This window comes from Rattus rattus, chromosome 1 (assembly GCF_011064425.1).
Source record: "Rattus rattus isolate New Zealand chromosome 1, Rrattus_CSIRO_v1, whole genome shotgun sequence".
Classification (NCBI taxonomy): Eukaryota; Metazoa; Chordata; class Mammalia; order Rodentia; family Muridae; genus Rattus; species Rattus rattus.
In genome coordinates, this window is record NC_046154.1 from 262,130,637 (window position 1) to 262,152,004 (window position 21,368).

Below are 21,368 nucleotides of genomic sequence, written 5' to 3' on the forward strand. Positions count from 1 at the left end.
ACTGAGAGAATAGATAACAGAGATACATTCTTCCTTTTCTTTTCTTTTCTTTTCTTTTCTTTTCTTTTCTTTTCTTTTCTTTTCTTTCTACATAACCAGAATGGCACCTAAGGGAAAAGTATGTGGTAGGTGGTGGGGCTGAGCCTTCTTCCAGCCTGGCCTCCCCTGAGGCTGTAGGCTATAGCACCCAGGGGAAGCGAGCCTGCCCAGGTTCCAGGGGACAGGGCTGGCTATACAGACTCCTTGCATCCTGTGGGGTCGTGCAGGAGTAGCAGAAGGGCACTGGGATGTTCCGTCACTGTTATAACCCACCATGGCTCGGGACAGACTTAAGGTCTCAGGGCTCAGCTAACTTCCAGGGGAGGTGCGCGGCAGTGGGCCACAAAGGAGAAGAAGCTGAGGAACTGTCTCTCAGAGTCTTCAGAAACGGGGCAGAGGATTCGGGAAGTGAGATGCCAAACCACCACTTGTACCCAAGGCATGCGATCATGCAGCTGGGCACACCAAGGAGAAGGCAGGAACCGAGACCCGTTCCAGAGTTGTGAAACTGATATCCGCACCACTTCTGGAAAATGGAAATTCCTCACTACATTTTGACTGTGTTGGAACAGGCCTACCAGGGGCCTTAAATTCAAACTTGGGCATCTGAGCTATTGAAGAGTGGTTTGGACAGGACAACTGGCGGTTGTGAAGAATGGCTGCCGTGTTTCGTTTGCTGGAATTCTTTTTAATGGGGATCATACACAGTTCCCTCCTCTAAAGACTTCAGGCGGGCACCCACCTGAGCAGTGAGGGTCAGTTAATGCCCTCTGCATTGCTATTTTAACTGAGTCAAAAAGGGTGCTGCTATTTATAGTAGCAAGAAGAGCGAAAAACCACAAAATCTACTAAACGAAAGGGCTTGTTACAGATAAAACGATTCATTCAATAAATCGCATAATTTCATCACGAGTCTGACCTGGTTTGCCCGGGTGGGAATCTTTGGGTGTTCCAAGTCTGCATAACAAGAAATTCTAGGTCACAGGCTCTGAGCAGCCCCTGTCCCTTTTGGTGTGCTTTTGGCAGCTTGGTTTGTACAAGGTGACTCTCTTGGTAGTTGCAGATTGTAGGGGAATTTTCCCCTAACTAATTGATTGGCTAACAAATATGACAAGAAGCCAATCAATCGCTGGGCAAAAAGGAGGAGGCAGGCCTTCCGGTGAGAGAGAGAGAGAGAGAGAGGGGGGGGGGAAGGAGAAGGAGAAGAAGAGGAGGAGGAGGAGGAAGAGGAGGAAGAGGAGGAAGAGGAGGAAGAGGAGGAGGGAACCTGGTGGCAACCTCCTCCACCGGAAGATTTCCAACATAGAATAGTTGAAGAGTTTACAGCGATAGATTCCAGATTCCATACCCAGCAGTTGTGTCATCTGTTGATTTTACACTGAGGTTGTCTGGTGTTTTCTATTGGTGGTGACTCAGGTTGGCTGAAGGGAAGGAACATAGCTGGGGTGGAATTTAGAGCCAGGCTTTGGAATGGAAAGATTGGGCAAAGGACAGAGAACCAGGGGAGAGGTAACCACAGCGGAGTGCAGGCTGACAAGAGCACTGCCACATCTGGCCATGGGGTTTTGGGCTGGCAAGAGAGCGATCTCCAAGCTCTGGAGAAGCAGAGCCAGCATTTGTAGGAAAGGTGTTGGTTAGAGAGAAACACATGGTGTCGGTCTCTGGCTATGTACCAGGCTAGGAACAGACAGAGACCTCCAACGCTGGTGCATAGCTGGATTTAGTGTGGATCCTTAAAAAAAAAAAACAAACAAACAAACAAACAAAAAAAACTATACACCTCAGCAGATGTCAGAGTGGTCACTTGACCTAAGCCCAGACCCTTTCCTATAAGGATCTGGAGCAGGACAGCAGTTCTCTGGCTATGTAGCAGAAATACTAACATACAAAACTGAGGGTTTGCAGCAGCCATATGGGTCACTTTAAGAAGTGCTTGAGAAAGTAAAGGAACTTGTATTCAGAAGGAAGGAAACAGACCTGTGGAGAGAGAGTGGCAGAGACAAAGAACTCTCGGGTCTCCAGGGTCTTCTGGCTCTGTTCTCTGCTTGCCTCAGAGGTGCCTGACCAGAGACTGAAGCTTTCCAGTAGAGCTCCTGTCCCAGGCCTGGTGCTCACTTCCTAGAGATGGGCCTGAATCCCCACAAGCAGTTGGCTTGCTACCCCTTCTCCATCAGCCAGATGTCACAGCTGAGGAAATCTGCAAACATGCGTCCTCAAAGCCAAAGACACTTTGCTCAAGTGTGCTGATGCCTGAGGCTTAGCCCGTCTTACTGGTGAGTTTGTTTAGCTTAAAGTTTAAAGTGGAAACTTAGCTGGAAATGACATTTCAGCTGCTTGTACTGCACAGAGGCTCAGAGAAATACATCTTAATTAGGCAAGAGTAATCTCTCAGTCACATGAACAGCAACAGCCATCTACAAAGTACTCTCCAAGATTCTCATCCAAAATGATCTCAAAGAAAATAAGAGGACAGCACAGGGGAGAGGACTGTGGAATGGCACCAGGTGTGCAGGAGGAGGGCACCAGGTGTGCAGGAGGAGGGCACCAGGTGTGCAGGAGAGGACCAGGTGTGCAGGAGGAGGGGACCAGGTGTGCAGGAGGAAGGCACCAGGTGTGCAGGAGGAGGGGACCAGGTGTGCAGGAGGAAGGTACCAGGTGTGCAGGAGGAGGGGACCAGGTGTGAAGGAGGAGGGGACCAGGTGTGCAGGAGGAGGGGACCAGGTGTGCAGGAGGAGGGGACCAGGGCACCAGGTGTGCAGGAGGAGGGGACCAGGTGTGAAGGAGGAGGAGGGGACCAGGTGGGCAGGAGGAGGGGACCAGGTGTGCAGGAGGAGGGGACCAGGTATGCAGGAGGAGGGCACCAGGTGTGCAGGAGGAAGGCACCAGGTGTGAAGGAGGAGGGGACCAGGTGTGCAGGAGGAGGGCACACTATGGGCCAGGTGCTGGACAGGCTGTACACTGGTCTCACTGGAGATTCCTCCATCCCTGGGGCTGATAACAGAGTCACCACATTTGTAGAGACATCAATAGTACTATATTGTAGTCATGTGCCATCAATATGCCTCCTACAATCCAACTCTCAGGTTGCCTGGATTGGTTGCTCACAGAGCAAATACTCCCAATCACCAAAAGCATTGGCCAGCAGGGACATGAGACTCCCGGTGGAATGGGTGACCTGGTGAGCCTGTGCGGAGAATATAGGCTGCCACGGCCCTGGTTGTCAAGAGAAGCCGCCTTGCCTCTCCTGTTGGCTCATGGCACCACACGGCAGAACAAGCACTGAAAAGCCGGTTAGCCAGAACGGAGCAGACTGCGCCTTCAAAGGACTCCTACACAGCAGAACGCGCAACAGAAGCCACGTGGGGGCAAATTGGATGGCGAGAACTCCCGAGACGCTAGTGTTAACCAGCCCGGTGTGTGCACAGAAGTTCATACATTCGCTCCTGACCTTGAAAGGACAGGGGGACCCAAGGGAGGAAGGTCAGCGTCCAGAGAGGCGGCTGGGTGTTTTAGGGACCTGAAGGAACAGGGGAAGCTGGCAGTGCAGGCTTCTACTCCACTCTATGACCAAAGGCACCTTTGATCCCCTCCTGTCACTGTATGCAATGACCAGAAATCCCCTGAACAGATGAACAAAGTGACCTGTGAGCTGCTGGGTCCAGAGAAGTCAGCCATGCATGTTGGGAACGATCTGTGGCTGTGGCCGTCCAGTGATAGAGTTCATTCCAATCCCTCTGTCTGCCGCCCAGGTTGAGACCTTTAAGTGGCTTGAAGCTGTGTGAGCTAATTTCTCACAAGGCAGACACCCAGATCTCTCTCAGCCAGACAGAATAGAGAGCTCACAGTTTGCACCAGGTCGGCTAGTCCCAGGGTTAAAGCGGGCCTCGTTCACTTTCCTTCTGAAAACGCTGGCTCTATTTTTCTTTTCCCACTTAGGGTCACTATTACTTTTGGTTATTTTTTTCCTTAATATTCAGCGTAGAAGGAAGAGAAGCACAAAAGCCTCAAGATTTAAAACTTGAATATTCGAAAAGAAACAATCAGCCCGGTGGTGGTGGGACAAGCCTATAATCTCAGTACTAGGGAGGCAGAGGCAGGCAGATTTCTGAGTTGAAGCCAGCCTGGTCTACAGAGCGAGTTCCAGTGTATCCAGGGCTACCCAGAGAAACCCTGTCTCGAGATACAAGAAAACTACCAAGACAAGTCAATGAAAACCAACCATTAGTGACTATAGTCTTCAAGTATCTCTCTACCCTGTCACTGAGCAGGGAAAGCTCTCACGCTCACAGTGTACACGCTTAAAGAAAAAGGCTTTGAGGAAGCCTGGGCAGGAAGGAAACCTGGCCACTCACATTGTCTGTTTCCTACCTGAGCTCGCTGGGGAGGAACGGAAGAAACAGAGATGAATGTAGAGAAAGGAAATGTTCAAGAGTGTAAGGCAGACCCTCAACTCTGAAGACAGAAGGATGCTGTCAATTCAGCACTGGGACCTGAGCTCACCACAGGACCCATGGCTGCAGCTGCCCCACCCCACCCCCTCCAGCACTATCCAAGGTGAAGGGTCCTCTCCAGGAGACACAGGAGAACGCCTGTGATTGGGCCAAGCAGAAGGTGACACTTGCAATGAAGTCGTCAGATGATAAACTTTCTACCCAGGCCCCCAGTGAAGAAAAAGTGAGATTTAGGATGTGAACGTCTGGGCAGAGCAGCCCCGGGTTAAGTTGAACCTCACCAATTCTGACCCAAAGATGACGACTCTTTCAGCACAGACGTATGCGTGCTCTTCTCCAAGATGATGCCTTTGAAGCAAAGAGGGAGCCACAAGTGGCCTGTATCCCGATCTCGAGCCATCAAATAAGAAGGGTCAGAACGTGAGTTTGGTCTTTTGTAAGTGCCATGAAGGTTCTATGGTAAGGATTTCTTATACAAAAGGTTGGCGTGAACTAATAGAATCCTGGCTGATCTGATCTGTAAAAAAAACCAAAAACAAACAAACAACAAAAAACCCAAAACCCTGGGCTGGACAAGATGGAGTGAAGTCTCTGAGCAAGCGTTTCTCACAGAGGAAGCTGGGCTGTAGAGGCTGCTATGAGATCTGACAGGCTCCATGCCCGCCCCTGGTTATCCTCCGAAGCAGCTAATCTGGACTGTCAACTTGACAGGAGACAAACTGCTTGGTGTGTCTGTGAGGGTGTCCATGCCGGGTCTCAATGAGGTGGGGGAAGGCCTGCCCTCAGGGTTGGGTGCTGCCATTCCATGGGCTAGGGTCCTGCACTAAACCCAAAGGTGAGGGGCGGTGGGGCATCGTGCTGGCTGTGGGTCACTGTGACCAGTGGCCACCACCACACCTACCCACATGATGGCCTGCATTACTCTAAGCCTCGACAACACAAATCTGCTTTCATCAGATGTTCTGACACAAGAGCCGGGAGAGTGACTGCTGCGCCCAGGATTCCTTTCTGTAGTCCTAGCCGCTCCGGGGAAAGCCCAAGATCCAAACTGCAGACGGGAGAAGGGGGGAGAGGGGAAATCCTTCTGACATTGTGTACATGGTTTTAGCTTTTACTGAGAGCTACTGTGTCCCAGCTCTGTGACCCGGAATCAAAGTAACTTTGATTTTTAAGCAAGAGATAGACGTTGATCCAATGATGTACACACGGGGACCCCGTCTTGAAAGGAAACATGGGTAGCTTACAGGAATAGGCCAGCAGTCCTCCAGAGAATGACAGGCAAGTTCAGAACTCTACGTAGGATGCCAGCTACTGGGTTTCCCTCAGTAATACTAAACAGCAAGAAAAAACCTCGTCGCTGACAGGACTGCTAGCTTTACTACCCTTAAAGTTAGTTTCCCCTCACAGTTGGCTTCCCAAAGCTCCATTGGGGGTGGGGGGGAGGGGGCGCTTATGGGAATAGTAATCCGAGGATCTACTTCAGATCATGAAGCTTGGCACAAACCGTTTACTGGGCTCTTCTATGGTAAGTGCTTCTAGCACAGTCATTTAGGCAGCACTGCTGTGGGCCAGGCCCTATGCTATAGACACTGCGTCTTTACACATGCGCACATACGCACCCTACAGAGTATTGAGTCAACCTGACGAGAATTACTTTACAGAAATGCCCTGCTGAAAAGTTAACCCCACAGCAGAGGCGAGAACAGCAGCGAATGAGCCAGGCTGGGGAGAGCATCTGCTGCCCCAGTTAGTGAACAGAACACAGCTTTCCGATTTAATTCTGGAAGACAAGTTTTGAGATCACAAGAACATAAAGAGACAGATGCCTCGCAGGGTGTGCTGGGGAGATGAACGGGAACATGGAATTGTGTTAAAGGGGCCAGAGGAGGGGGGGGGGAGGGGAGAGGGGGGGGAGGGAGGGGGGGGGAGGGGGGGGGGGGGGGGGGGGGGGGGGGGGGGGGGGGGGGGGGGGGGGAGGGGGGGAGAGAGAGAGAGAGAGAGAGAGAGAGAGAGAGAGAGAGAGAGAGAGCGTGGGAAAAATGGAAAGGAAAGAACAAGGTCTGCCAGGGGTTTAACCACCCTCGAGGTTCCTGACAAACCACACCCTCATCATGCCTCATGTCTTTGTGTTTCTCTCGCCCAGGACACTGGCATGACGTTGAATAGAGGATAAAAGAGCTGTTTCTGTAGTCAGTCACGAGGGGATAGACCACAAGATCAGGCTATGGGGCTCAGCACCTGTTTTCACAGAACACGTGGGAAGCTTGGAGTCTTCCTTAATAGATAGCCCTGACCCTAGCTAAAACCCAAACAGCATCAACATGCCTTTGTCTCTGCCTGGTTACTGCCAGTCTTAACCTTAGACGTCCTTTCCTTTTAGAGTTCAAGACCAATTCTTAGAAAGGTTATTTCCTTGGGGGGGGGCAATGATTTAAATTACAGAATCTTAACCTGACCATGGATGGGCGGCAGGAGGTTGGGGTGTCTGTGAAACTTCATCTGAGTCGCAAGGGGGACCAAAAACCTTCAAGAGGTTTGGAACCACTGGGTTAGCTGGGCCAGGTAAAAGTAACAGGCAGATATTTTTAAGAGATTGTCACTGAACTGGTCTTCAGCCCACTCTCTTCCTCCTTTTGTCCCTTGGAGTTCCTCCGGTCTTCGTTTATGTCTTACCTTTGACTTTAAATCAGCGCCTGCATACGCTTTCACTGGGATTCACACCTGAGAGTGATCCACTCACTGTAGACACCTACCAGGTCTCATTCTACCGAAGCAGACCCTTGTAAGATACGGGAGGCGGTAACTTAAAATTCGTCTCACTGACTCCAAGACTTTCCATCTTAACTAGTCTGACCCGACTAGTCAACTGGGTAAGCTGCTTCTTGACTAAATGGTTATATTAGCACGGTACCAGTAAAAAGTCTTTGAATAACAGTAAAAGTCTTTGAATAACAGTAAAAGTCTTTAAATAACAGTAAAAGTCTTTGAATAACAGTAAAAGTCTTTGAATAACATGCTGTTGGCAAAACATGCTACAAGAAGTCTGAAATTGCAAGCAATGGAATGGGGGTGGATATTAAAGTAACTGTAATTCCATGAAGCCATGATTCAAGTGACTCACATACAAAGACACAGCTTGTCCCGGTATACCTCTCCTCGGACGCTGTGAGGTCCTAAGGGTTTATAAGCGTGTGCTTTTTTTTTTTTTCTTCCCAAACGCATGGATGGAATGAGAGTTGCATGCCTGTCGAGCATGGTCAGAGGCATCTGCCTAAGGACCAAAGGGCCGTTCCAGAGAATACTTCTTAGGGAAGGCATGCAGGGTGCAACAAGGCGTATCAGAGGTGCCCAGGCCAGCTTCAAATGTGGCAGACAAAACGAATGGGAGAGAGTGGGAGCGCGGCAAGACCGGTCTTGTGCACGCATTTGCTCACCTGGAATTACAGAGATAGTTTTCAAAGCTCGGAGAACCCTGAATGTTCTCAGCGCTGAGACATTGCCCAGGTCCACAAACTCTGTCACATATCTGTAGTGAGGGAGGTCACACACAGACACAAATGACAAACACAGGTACGGACACAAACACCGAAGGAAAAAAAACACAAAACCACAACAAAACAAAAAGTACAATACGTCACATCAGGGCCCTAACCCAACACCTGACACCAAGCCCGGGCCGTCTTACCTGGGATTACCGAAATAGTTTTCAAAGCCCTCAGTACCCTGAAAGTGCGTAGAGCTGAAACATTGCCTAGGTTTACAAACTCTGTTATATACCTGCAGAATCAAACCAAAGTTAACTTGTAATGGTACCACTGGGTGAGGGTTTGAAAACGGGGGGGAAGAAAGGGTCTTATATACAAGCTATGGTTTTATTTTGTTCCCCTGAAAAAAAAATCAAAATATAAACATCCAAGGAATGCATATTTTTTTTAAAAAAATGGGCAAGAAGAATTCAGAGTATATTCCAAAAAACTGATAGCCCAGGGCGTCCCGGGGTTGGCTCTCTTAATTGGTCTGTGGTGCACTAGTTTCACCAGAGTAACTTGACTGTCAGCCAATTTACTTTCCTTTAGGAAGAGAGAAGGCCATGAGGTGTCAAAAACGTATGTTCCCAGTTTTGTGAGCAATTCCCTACGAAACAGAGGCAATTTTTTTTTTGTGTGTGTGTGTGTAGCAAGAGCCTCACAAAAACAAAAAAACAAAGAACAGATTCATGTTAAAATAACCCCCTGGTGGATAATGCCAAAAGGCCTACGTGGCAGTATCTGAGACTTCTCCAGGAGTTGTGTGCATGTGTTGCAGCCATGTCTGCAGATGAGGTTTTATCCTGTGACAGAAAAAAGTAAGGCTCAGGAAAAAAGAATCCGGATCACGAGATCAGAGCAAAAACCCAGTTGCGTGCCCATTTAATCAGCAGCCCTGTGTCTTAGCAAGGGCACAGATTTTAAATGCACACCAATCAATGTGGATGCTACCATGCTAGAGAGTGGAGAGCGTCTTCCTAGAACGGAGCCTCGCTTCTGTTTGCAGACTCGCGGCACACACCACTCGCTCCCGTTTCACAGTAGAACGGCACTTCCTCCTGATACTCGGGCCCACGCACACACGCAAACGTCTTCACACATCTTTACACACACAACCTGTACCCCACTCTACGTCTCCCCTTAGATGATAAAGTACTGTCTTAACACAGAAATAAAAATACTACAGCCATCATCGGCTAAATGTGTCGAGTAGACACTTTTTACAACTGGAACAAAATGAGCTACCGGATGCAGCCCGCACACCTGTGTAGACCCGCGGTCTCTAGTGTGAACTCTGGTTAGTACGTTTTCTGGACTATTCAGACCAGTCTATGCCGGTCTGGATACTTTGGCTCACGTTTTGAGTGCATTTTCAGCCAAAAGCTTACACCCAAAATATTTCGTGCCTTGACAGAGGCACAGGTGTGAGGACCTTGGTCAGTGTCGTTAAGGGGGAGCAAAATATGAGGGAAGGGTCACAGGAAGTTGCTGCCCACTGCTCTCCCAGTTGCAAATGGTCTCTTTACCTTCTCCCACATAAGCTTGTTGCTGTCTGAGAACTGAGAAGGCCTTGCAAGCAAGAACCATAGTTAGACGCCCATGGGTCATAAGCAATTACCCAAGAATTCCCTATTCTGCAGCCAGGTGTCATCCCAGCACAGGGGACGTGGAGGTAAAGAGATCAGAGTTCAAGACAGCCTTGGCTATATGGTGAGTTCAAGGACAACCCGGGCTACATGAGACCCTATCTCAAAAAAGAAAAACAAAAAGAACCCTCTACTCTGCTGAGCCCACAAACTCAAATTTACTTGTACCATCATGCAAACCTATTCACACACACACGCACGCACACACACGCACACACACACACATGCATGTGCCCGATCACACATGCACTTGCACACATTTAAACACACATTTACACACATGCACACACATTTACACACACGTGCACACACATTCACTCACACTCACTCGAGTGCGCACGCACACACACACACGCACACACGCACACACGCACACACACACACACACACCACACAGAAAACAGTAAAATAGAGAACTCACGCCATCATGATGACACTGAAGTCTAACCAGTTCCACGGGTCTCGTAAGAAGGTGAAGCCGTCTATGCAGAAACCTCTTGCGATGATTTTCACTAGTGATTCAAATGTGTAAATCCCTGTGAATGTGTACCTGTCGGGGATGCGGACAGCTGAGGTTATTCCTGGTGGAAACTTGGAATGAGCCTTTTAAGACACTCGCCTGGGGTGTGCCTCCACCACACAGACAAGACATTTAGGGCCTGGTGACATGGCAGTGACCGGAGGAAGCTTGGTGACAAGCAACTGGGATGCTGCTCTAGGCCTGCCCGGAGCTCTGAAGGACATAACAGGACGACTCTGGAACAGGCACAGAGGCCCCCAGAGCTATCTTAGCCTCGGGTGACACAGGATGGCAAACCCTCTGCTATGAGGGGAAGGGTGTCCTTCCAGAGCAGACCGCCTTTCTAGAACTCACTGTTTCCTAGACTCCATATGACCCTCAGCGGCCCACCCCCACACAACACCCTCCCCCCAGACTAACTGTGGAGTAAGTAACAGGACTAGGGTCTACGAAACAAACCGAGGAAGGGTCACTTACTCCACATTCTTGGACCATTCTGGAGGGTTACTAAAGGTCATGAACACACAGTTGGTCAGGATGGTGCACATGATGATCATGCTGAAAACTGTAGATCAGAGTTAAGGGGAGAGCGAGGTCTGGTCTGGCCGCTTACAAAACAAACCCGCCTTATACGAGGTCTCACCAGAGCTGAATCCACAGGCTGGCAGGAGGCAGGTGATGAGGGAAACTGGCCACCGTCACCACAGGGAAAGCCCTGGATATCCTATCTGACTGGTAGTGGGGCTGGATGGCCATGGGGCAATACTCTTAAGCACTTAAATCTTTGTGAATAGTCAGAAGTGACCAAAGGCCCCAAGGCCACCAGGTGAGAAAATAAATCTACATTTTCGCTCAGTAATCGTGTACTGTTAATTATCTTGCATGATCAGTTATTTGAAAATCTACATGTAAGTGGTGGTTCGATTTCCTCCTGAATCTGCCAAGGGGCTAATATCTCCACAAGCAATAGTCCAGGCAGTGTGCATGTGTCTCAGCTGAAAACCAGTGTGGCCTGTGAGGTCCTGGCTTCCTGGGTGCCTGCACCCCAACCTGAGAATGAGACATGGATGACAGGGTGAGTCATGTGATCACTGTGGATGTGCCCTGGCCGTCTATGATCTTCCTTGGCCCTTTCTGTTCCTGTCTATTGAGAGAAATGAAAGCCTTCTGAAGTCAGCAGGGGCTACTCTCACTGAAGCTGCCCCAGGGCTCTCATTAACGCTGTTCCCCTTCTCTGTCTTCCTGTGGAGTTTAGAAAACAATGCTTCTTCTAGTTGGATATGTTTTTCCTTCTCTACAACTGGGGTCATCGTGGGGACACCTTTAGGACCAGGAGAGAGAACCACACTCCGTCTCTGGTCCTGGAAGGGACAAAGTCCATTGTATATTATCTATTTCTTGTAAACACCACAGTTTCACGACCATGGTACTTGCAAACCATAGATTCCAGAAATGAGTTCTATATGGCGGAGGCTCAACTGAACTCCTGAGTTGCAATTAGTGGTTTCTTTGGCTCCCTGGAAGGCACCACAGTCTGTCAGGGGACAAAGCTCCGTTACCTTAAGGGCCAATCACACAAGTTTAGGCAGTGTTCCAAGTTGACCCTATCAGATCATCCGTTATGTTAATAGGATATAAAGGTTGGTACTTTCCTACCTACTGGAGGTGGTGGTGGGGACGGCAAATCCAAGAAAATATCCCTAGGTATCCCCAGTCTGTATTTAAACCTCTGCTCCAAGGAAATACCAGGTACTCATAAGTTCTTTGCTCAAGAAAAAAAGAAAAAAAAAATCTAAAGCATTCATTCAACTATTTGTAATTCGAGATGTGGTTTTCAAAAAGTTCCTGTATCGGATATTAGTATGTTAACAAGTTGAATTATCACCGAATGAAATTACTGAAGCAAGGCCTCAGTATAAGGTTAAAAACGTCTTAATGTGCTCTTCATAATGACACCCACGAAACTCTAGACTCCAGCCCGATCTTTTAGAAACGTATCTGCAGAAGCTCAGCGTGGCAGTCCAGCAGGACTTCATTCCTAACCCTCGGGCTGGGGTGGGCAGCAGCCAGCTTCCCTCCTGGTGGGGCAGTCCACACCGCAGTTGTCAAACCCCCAAACACACACCACTCGGTCCCAGCGCGGAAAAGGATATGAGTGTATCAAAATTTTAATAGCTATTCTTCTTATCAGGTTAAAAGGGCTTAAAATGTACAAGGCAGGTGTGGCACTAAATCTGAAGAGAGTTTTCCCTCTGTTTAATACTACAAAGGTCTGTGGAGAAAGAGAAAGAGAAACCATTAAAATGTGTTAGTCACCACACAAAACAACATTTCCTTAGGTAAGGTAAACACACTTGAAAGGTACTTAGGACCTCGCTCCTCCTGATTGGTTTTTCAGGCAACAAAGAAACAAGCAAACAAAACAAAACCTGTAAGCAAAAAGAGCTTCTGTTACCCCACCCCCACCCCACCCCCGCGCTGGTGCCCAGCCTCGGGCTGCAGCATAAATAGTGCCCACAACATCGGCACGTTCATATTTGGATAACTCTGAACCATTTATGCTAGAACGAGTCAGCTATGCTGACCCTGACACATAGAAGACAGGAGCATTAGGGCAGAGGGCAAGCCAATGCAGAGGAGACCACTTCGAAGGACCCGCTCAGCTGGCCAGAGTCAGCCTGCTGGGAGCGGGGAGCCAGGCAAAGACGGTAACAGGGAGGGGAGCGTTCATTCAATATTCACACCCTGAGTGCTCTGTCTGGCTTCTCAGAGCTTCCAACGTCTGCCTAGCCAAAACCACTCTATTGTACTTCCCAGCATGAATCTTCCTACCAAGTCAAACTGGTTCATGTCCTCAGAATGGGCTACAGAGATGCTTAGCTCTGGGCTTTGCTCACACTGCACACCTACCCGGTGCCAAGCATTGTGCTAAGATGGTGTGTGTTTGTGTGTGTGTGTGTGTGTGTGTGTGTGTGTGTGTGTGTGAGCGGGGGGGGGGTGAGGCTCACAACTGGACAGAACTATACTTTATGAGAGGAAGTAAGAAAACTTGCAGTCATTACGGCAGGTGAGTACAAATTCAAACTATGAGAGAGGCTGCAGGACAGAGGACCCCACCCCCAGGCTGTCTGTGGGTAATAAAAACGGAGAGGGAGCAGGCGAAGTTGTCTTCCGGATGCTGATGAGCAATTCTGTGAGGATGGAGGGCAGAGGAAGGCAGAGGGCACTGGAGGTGTGTACAGGGATGTGTGCAGGGACTACCGAACGGGGAGTCCCTGTGGAGGTTAGGCCCTTGCAAGTACAGAGACCAAAGAGCCGAAGGGCAGCCACTTTTAAGTCAAACTGTCTTTATTTAGGATGATGTACACCCAGGGTTTAAAAACGCTAGATTAAGTTCCATTCTATTACCCAACTCTAATCTTTCTTGCTGGTTTTTTTTTTTCTTTTTAAATATCCTTCCAGAATTTTTCTTTATAAGTCTTAGCATACAGATCCATCCTTAAACAGTCTTTCCCTCAAGTGAGACTACTATAAATATGCCTCTTGTACCGTGCATTAGAAAATGAACCCCCACAAAGAAAAGCCCAGGGACCAGATGGCTTCACTAATGAATTCTACCAAATGTTTAAAGAATTAGCACAAATTCTTCCAAAAAAAAAAAAAAAGCTAGAAGAGAAGAGGACGATTCCCGATTCCCAGCTCATTCTGTAAGGTGACTTTATACAGAACCAGGCAATGACGTCAGGGGATGAGAAAGCTCTCAACTGATGAGATTTTATTAATATGGACATAAAAAGCATCAGCGAAAATACTAGCAACCAATGCTCACAGCACGGGAAGGGCTGAGCACGTGAGCTACAACCCAGAAGTACAAAGACAACTTAACTAGGAAAACGGAGCAGTGTAACACAGCCTGGTAATGTGAGGAGGTGCCGTGGTGACCTCAAGAGACGCTATCAAGGACCTCCAACAAAATCTAACATCTCACGACAAAGATGCCAATAAGAAGTTTAACTAATGCAGGCCACTTGGGACCCATAGCCAACATCTCTGTCTCTGTCTCTCTCTGTCTCTGTCTGTCTCTGTCAGTCTGTCTCTCTGTCTCTCTGTCTCTCTGTCTCTCTCTCTCTCTCTCTCTCTCTCTCTTTCTCTCTCTCTCTCCCTCCCCCTTCCTCTGCCCTCTCTCCTAGAAACTGAATTTCTTGGAGGCAGGAGCCAAGCTCTGCTTTCCTATTCAGTTCCAATACGGTGCTTGGTCCACATGCTCCCAAAGCAAGGTTAGCAGGTTTCTTTTTAAGTCCCTTTCCTCTTATCTTATATGCTATGTTCTCTCTGTCTGCCAGAGTCACCAGTCTCTCCCAGTAGAAAAGCAACTTTTCTGTTCGGCTCTCTTCATTTAGTACCACCCGCCCCCCATCCCATGTTTGGTACGGTGTTGAGCTAATCACTCTCCTGATAGTAGGGTGCACAGATTCTGTTGTGATTCCAGGAAAAGCCCAACCCTAAAAAGCAAGTTAAGCTAGACTATCTAAGGTTAGCTTAAAACAGGTCAAGGGCAGAGATTTGGCTCGTCCATTTCTTGGCTTTCCAAAGAAATAAATGGGCCACAACATTCCCTCTTTCTGAAGTACTTGTACCCCTCTGTGTTTCTATAGCAACTCTCTCTGTGAAATGCCAGGCCTTTCAAATAAACTCCTCATTCAGCCTCACAGTATTCTCACGAAGTACCAGTAAAGAAGGAATTACCAGCCTATGTGCGTCTTACAAAAGACCTGGGAATGGGCACCACCCATAAAGGTTGCACGGCAAAGAGTGGTGTGCTATGCCAAGCCCAGAGCCTCTTACAGCTTCCACTGTGCTGGACTGGGTGGTAATTTCATGACTACATGGCAGAATGATGTTGACCATAAGGGATGGATTCTCTGGTAAATGGGAGATTTGAGCTCCTGGGTATACCATACTAAGTAGCCAAGAAAAGTGGGGGTGGGGGGGAACCAAACAAACAAAACCCCACAGCAACCACAACACGGATCCATGCAGCAGGACCTAAAGTCCCCCCCCCCAAAGCCTTTACTAACTTGCCTGCCTACCTTAAGAGACAAGTGACAAGACTTAAAAGAAATAGCAATAACCTATTCTCTTTGTCCTTCATTTTCTTGTCCCTTGGGTTAGTCACACGAGGGCTGTATCCTCTTACAAAATCATTACCTGTGCACAGAAGGTGCTCAATAAATGTCTGTTGGTTAATGAACAGTCCATTATCTGAGGTGAGAGAAGAGGAGACCCTTACATGTTAGTTGAAGAGCTGGCTAGGGTTCTGGTGACAAACCAGAAAACCGAGGATCCTGAGGAAAATTAGGTGCTTTTATAGAATTAAAAAAAAGATTGGTTTGCAAATAGAGGCTCTATCTGTTACAATTCATTCGTGAAGTATAGCTTTCATAATTTAAAGACAATGTTGCACACAAAATAAAAACACTTTAACATCACCTCTTTCTAAGCTTCTTTATCTTCACCAGCTATAAAAAGTCCTTTACTTATAAATAAGAATCATCTTTTGTACACCCAACTCTTTAAACAAATGAACATCCTCTATAATTCAGTAGCTCTATAATTTACTTTATCATTAAAATAACTATATTTACTGATAATTTGCATGTAGTGTTTCTTAAACACGCCTTCTGATAAAGCGAGAGGGTGCTTAGACCAACATAAGTGAGATCCTCACAGCTCGGGGATTTCCCAGTGAACACTGGTCCTTGCAGAGCTCACGTGAGAGACGGGAAATGGGCAATGACAGCAGGACTTCTTTGCGAGTGCATGCGCTGGAAGTATTGTGGGTGGCACAGTCTCTGTCACCATAGCTGACTCTGCCATTGAGGTGCACAGAAGCCACTGATAACAAGTAAACAAACAGGCGTGGCTGTAATTCTGAAAAACTCCATGGACACACAAACTTTTCACACATCTAACCATGTGGGAATGGACAACCCATACTTAGCTCGTGAGCCACACAGGACAGATGGCACTGATCTGGGCCGTGGCGTAGCTAGTACGGGTTTCTGACGAAAACCAGACTGGCTGCACTGGAACCCTCTGAGAACTTTTTAAAAACAGATCGCTAACTCCCAGCTCAGGGATGGTTAAATGAGTCTGCGCTAGAATCCAAAGAATAGGGCCCACCAGGGGGCAAGCAGATCATCTCTCAGCTTGTGTCCTGAAACACATGGACCATCTCCGTCTTCCCCTCCGTAGCTGTGGGGTCAGATGAACCAATACCTCTCCCTAGATCTCGCTTTTCACATTTAGAAAGTGAGCGAGAAGCCTGTTGGTCGGGTGTGGCAAGTCTTTCTAGCCTACTTATCTACGATTTAGAAATTTCACAAGACTTCCACGATGAAGCTCAAAAGGCAGTGCGCGGGGCTTCTGAGGCGAAAACCTACCATTAGTTATCCTTCCACTTTACATCTGGCAGAATCTCAGAGTTATTTTGCCCTCTTGTGTTAGTCTCAGAAGACCAGGGATGAGCGTGATTGATACTGCCGGGGAAGCAGAGCAGCGAGAAAGAACAGCGGGAGGCAGCTTCCTGGTGGCAGAGCACTGCGCACCTTGTGCGCATGTGCTAGACTCCCCCTCCCCCCGCCCCCAACCTTACACTGGATCATAAGGCCCTCAGGTAGTGCCTGGGTGAACCCATTGTCCCAGTTATGGTGGAAACTAGGAAGCGAGACAGAGCTGGAGTGAACAGGCTTGTGGGAGGCAGGGCAGAGTGAGCGTGTGAGGGACCGATGATACAGACCGCCATGTTTTACTCGCTCCTTCCTGCTGCTGGTTCCTGGCTGCCAGGAAGTGAGCAGCTGTTCCCTTTTATTCCCCTCTGTCGTGACGCCATTTCACCAAAGGCCTGAAGAAATGGAGACTGCTGACCACGGGACTGGACCCACTGAAATCGGGAGCCAAAATACATCTTTCCTCCCTAAAGTTGATATTCTCAAGTATTTGTCCCAGTGATAGAACAACGAGGGACATAAACAGGTATGACTGAAAACCACTGACAAAAAAATACATAACTGAATTTTCTGTTTTTCTAATCAGGGCCTCCTTACATAGCTCTGGCTGTCCTCGAAAACACTCTGTAGACCAGGCTGGCCTCGAACTTGCAGATCCACCTGCCTCTGTGTCCGAGTGCTAGGATTTAAGGTGCACACCATTACACATAACCGAGAATGTAAAACATCTACACGGCTCTTTGATTCAACCTCAATCATCCAGAAAGGAAGACTCATCCCTAGTTCAATGTGGCTCTAACACCGGGCTCTTCGAAACATGGCTGGGGCAGGGACGAGCTTGAGACTTTTACGAGAATAATTCTTAAGCAACAATCACTTGGTGCCCATAAAGTCCAAGATTATTTTACCCAAGATGTCTTAAATTAGATCTTTGTGAAGTAAATGAGTTAAAAGGAAATTGAAATTGGACTGTGGTTTACTGCCCGAAGGGAAATATCCGTTTATAACAACAGCCGGCGAAGGTTTCTGAGCACAAAGCCCATTAAGAGCAGTGGGGCAGCTCTTAACAAATTATGGTGTGGAGTATTAATAAATGTGTCACGTTGGCAGAAAGCGAGTCTCCTAAAACACATGGGCTTTTCATCTCGAGTTAGCTACGTGGGGCCTGGAGCATGTGACTTTGGAGTAGGGGCACGGTTAGCGCCGGCTGCAGCCTTTTCTTTGGGGCCCACAGGTAGAGGAAGAGTCGTGCCCAGCCAGGTACAAGCCTACCAAACAAATGGCGGTGTAGTTCAGATGCAGCCGTTAAACATACAGCTTCACTGCACTGTGGTGTGGCTCGCTTACTAGCGTATTCTCAGCCCCACACCCCAAATGAAAACGGTTCCTGGCCATCTAAAAAGTATAAATGGAGGGTTGGGGATTTAGCTCAGTGGTAGTGCGCCCTTGCCTAGCAAGCTCAAGGCCCTGGGTTCGGTCCTCAGCTCCGGGGATGGTGGTGGGGCGGTGGGGGGTGAGTATAAAGAGAAACAAACAAAGTTGAGTAAGAAGAGACGCTGTGCAGAGACCACGTGGCCAGAGACCGACGCATAACGCAAAGCGCATAAGGAATCAGCTGCTCCGATAGCCCTGGTCAGCGGTGTAGCACATGGCTCAGGGGAGCGTCCTCATTGCTAAGTTCCCAGCGTCCTGAGAGGCAAGTGGCTCTTAACCTCCTGGCTCTACAGATCGGCCTAGTCCACGGGAGCGTAATGGGAACAAAGATTCTTTTACTCTCTCCGGCTCCAACCGCAACAGCGGCTAAGGGTGTGGGTCTCTAGAGCCTGAAGTCCGAACCGTCTAGCTCTCTAGAACCGCCCAACCCTCTCACTTTGGGCTGGTTCTCCAGCTGGAGGCTCTCACCTGCCTAAATCTGTTATGCATACCGTGTTCCCTCAGCCTTGCTGTGATAGCCACTGCCCTCTACTCGGCAGGGTTTAGAATCACCGTGGAAATGCATCTCTGGGCGTGTCTAGAGAGGGTTTTCCAGGAGGATTTAACTAAGGACAGGGGGCCTGTCCTAAAGGAGAATGGTAGGAGCAGGCTGGAAGGTAAGACTCGGAATGTCACCTAGGAGCTTCCCAGTTTGAGAAATATTTCCCCACAGTCAGCCTGGAAGGTATGAAGGTTTGCTGCGACTGTAATCCAAAAGGCTGTGTATCGAGCTTATGGTGGAACGTGGTGGTGCTGTCCAGATGGTACTGGGTTTCTAGGCACGGGAGATGTAGGTGAGGAGTCATAAGGTCTTACGTCTGTAGTCCCAGCACTCGGTAGGCAGAGGCAGGCAGGTCTCTGAGTTCAAGGCCAGCCTGGTCTATAGACTGAGTTCCAGGCTAGCCAGGGAGGGCTAGAAGCCAGAGAGACTCTGTCTTGAAAAAAAAGCTTGTGCCAACGTCTGGAAAGTTACTGAGGCCAGGCAAAGTATGGTAGGGCTGGATTCCCCACAAGGAGTCCCCGAGAGGTCGCTGCGTGAAGTTGGGAAGTGAAGCCTAAGTTGCAAGAAAGACCTCAGAATGTGGTGTATCCACAGTGAAGGAGGGGTAGACATCCAAGGCCATCACAACCCAGATGATCCCACTACAAGCTGGTGCTGAGCAGGGAGCTGCAGGTGTTGGTGGCTGCTTGCTGAGCTTGACCTTGCTTTGGCCGAGTCTGTTTCCCTGCTAGGCAGCCGTCCCTCTGTTCTGAAATGGGCAGTGCTAATTCTCTGCCGCTGGATACGGTTAAGAACGCAATCTGTACCATTCACTGGCTAGACGCTTACAAGTGAAAAATCTTGATTCTCAGCCGAGACTTTGGACCCGTGAACGGTGCTGGGATGGTTGCAGACTGTGGAGATGAGTGGTGGGGGAATAAACGCATCGTGTGTGTCCAGATGAAGATGAGGCCTGAGAGGGTGGGCGCTACGATGGAAGCTGAACCCGTGTGCTCGGGGATCAAGTTGTGGCGGTTGGTCTTGTCCACTTGGCTGGGTTTAGAAACACACCTTTGGTTGAGTTTGTAAGACGTGTGCACCAAGATTTCACCGAGGGAAGACCCACTGTGAATGTGGGTGACTCCGTTCCCTGGTCTGGGGCTCTGGACCGGATAGAAAGGAGTCAGCCAGTGAACTGAGTACAGCATCGGTCCCTCAGTGCATCCTGCGTCTTGGGTATCCGGTCACAACAAGAGAACAGTAACCAATATACCTGGTTACCTCTTCTAAGCTAGTTTTCACTAATTACCAGCAGGTTGGCGCTCTCTTCTGAGTAACTGTGCACGTGGTCAATTCAGCAACAGAGCAGGTGATGAATGCATTTCACAAAGAGTTTCTTTGTGTTTTCTGAGTAGTTGGGAGTCTGGGGCAGGGAAGCTTTGGGTTTGAGATCAGCTTGGGCTCCTGACAAGACCCTGCCTCAAAACAAACAAACAAGCAAGCAAACAAGCAAACAAACAAACACTCACTCGAAAACAAAGGTGAGGCAGAATCTAAACAGGCTGTGACGCCATTAATAAATACGTGACCTGTCAAGTCGGAATTACTAACCTGGCACCTTAATGCCCATCGGCCGGGTGGGGCAGAGGGAAAGCTTCTTGATTTGCTGGCTGAAGTGAAATCACTATAATAGCTTTAGTGTCCTGGAGAGGCACAAACGGGGCCATACTTCCAGAAATCTGGATACTGATACAACCCCGGAACCCTGAGAAAGACTGAGCTCAGGAAAGGCTCGAGGACTCGGCAGAACTCTCGCTTGCTCTGTGCGAACAGTCAGAGCGCTGGCGTGCTCAGGTCCATTCCACTACCCCGGGGACTGAGCAAGGGAGGCCTCTAAACCCTGTATTTTAAATAAAATCCTTGCCCAGTGGGGCTGGAGACATGACTTAGCTCTCCCGAGCACTGGCTGTTCTTCCAGCGTCTCAGGTTTGATTCCGGCATCCACACGGGGCTCCCAAACTGTAGTTCCAGTCCCTCCACAGGGGCTGTACCCGGTGGCACACAGACAAACGTAGACAAAACACCCATGCACGGTAAGTAAGTAAATACGACATTTTTAGAAATCCTGACAATTTTACCTATGAGTCTACCTGAAGGAATAACTGGAGTTTATTAGTCATTTACTACATGGCGGGGACCCTACCATGCTTTCTGCAGTTATCTCATGGCAACCACTGCCGACGGAAAGCCGACTATGGCGGAGGCATAGGAAGTTGCTCAAGCTCACAGCAGTAAGTCGGGAGACACGGGACTGCAGGGTGACGGCCCAACTCCCAGGCCTTGAGAAGACCTTCGGGTGGTGCACCCTTTGATCCCAGCACTGGCAGGTGGATCCTCTAAGTTCAAGGCCAGCGTGGTCTGTGTAGGAAGCTCCAGATCAGCCAGGGTTCGCAGGGAGGCCCCATCTCAGAAACAAAAGCAAGTCTGATAAAGGCAATCCCCAGAGGTATCTGCCTGCGCCATAGTCAGAGTGGGGGCAGGGACAGCCTCGGGAGGGGTTCTCGGGACAAGATCTGCTGAGCCAGGGCTCTTCCTGCCCTGCCGGGTCTAACCCTTCTATCAGTGAGGGAATCGTGTCTAATTAAGCCCTTTAACACTCAGAAACAAAACAAAACAGAAGCCCCATGTACCTGGGAGCACAGTAGGTCTTCTCAGGTGATCG

At 48.9% G+C, this 21,368-nt stretch overlaps 1 protein-coding gene across 5 annotated transcripts in view; it reads right to left on the bottom strand.

Moving 5' to 3' along the window:
• Positions 1 to 21,368, bottom strand: part of Scn8a (sodium voltage-gated channel alpha subunit 8) — a 174,536-nt gene that overhangs the window by 78,798 nt on the left and 74,370 nt on the right. For 3 of the 5 annotated variants that reach the window (XM_032885132.1, XM_032885118.1, XM_032885112.1), the window contains exons 3-6: positions 12,337 to 12,455; positions 10,661 to 10,750; positions 10,085 to 10,213; positions 7,925 to 8,016 (exon numbers count right to left, since the gene is read on the bottom strand). In XM_032885132.1, coding sequence (XP_032741023.1) covers positions 7,925 to 8,016; positions 10,085 to 10,213; positions 10,661 to 10,750; positions 12,337 to 12,455 — 430 coding nt within the window. Of the gene's footprint in view, positions 1 to 7,924; positions 8,017 to 8,175; positions 8,268 to 10,084; positions 10,214 to 10,660; positions 10,751 to 12,336; positions 12,456 to 21,368 lie in introns of all 5 variants that reach the window. The other 2 variants (XM_032885138.1, XM_032885127.1) reach the window with 1 other exon arrangement.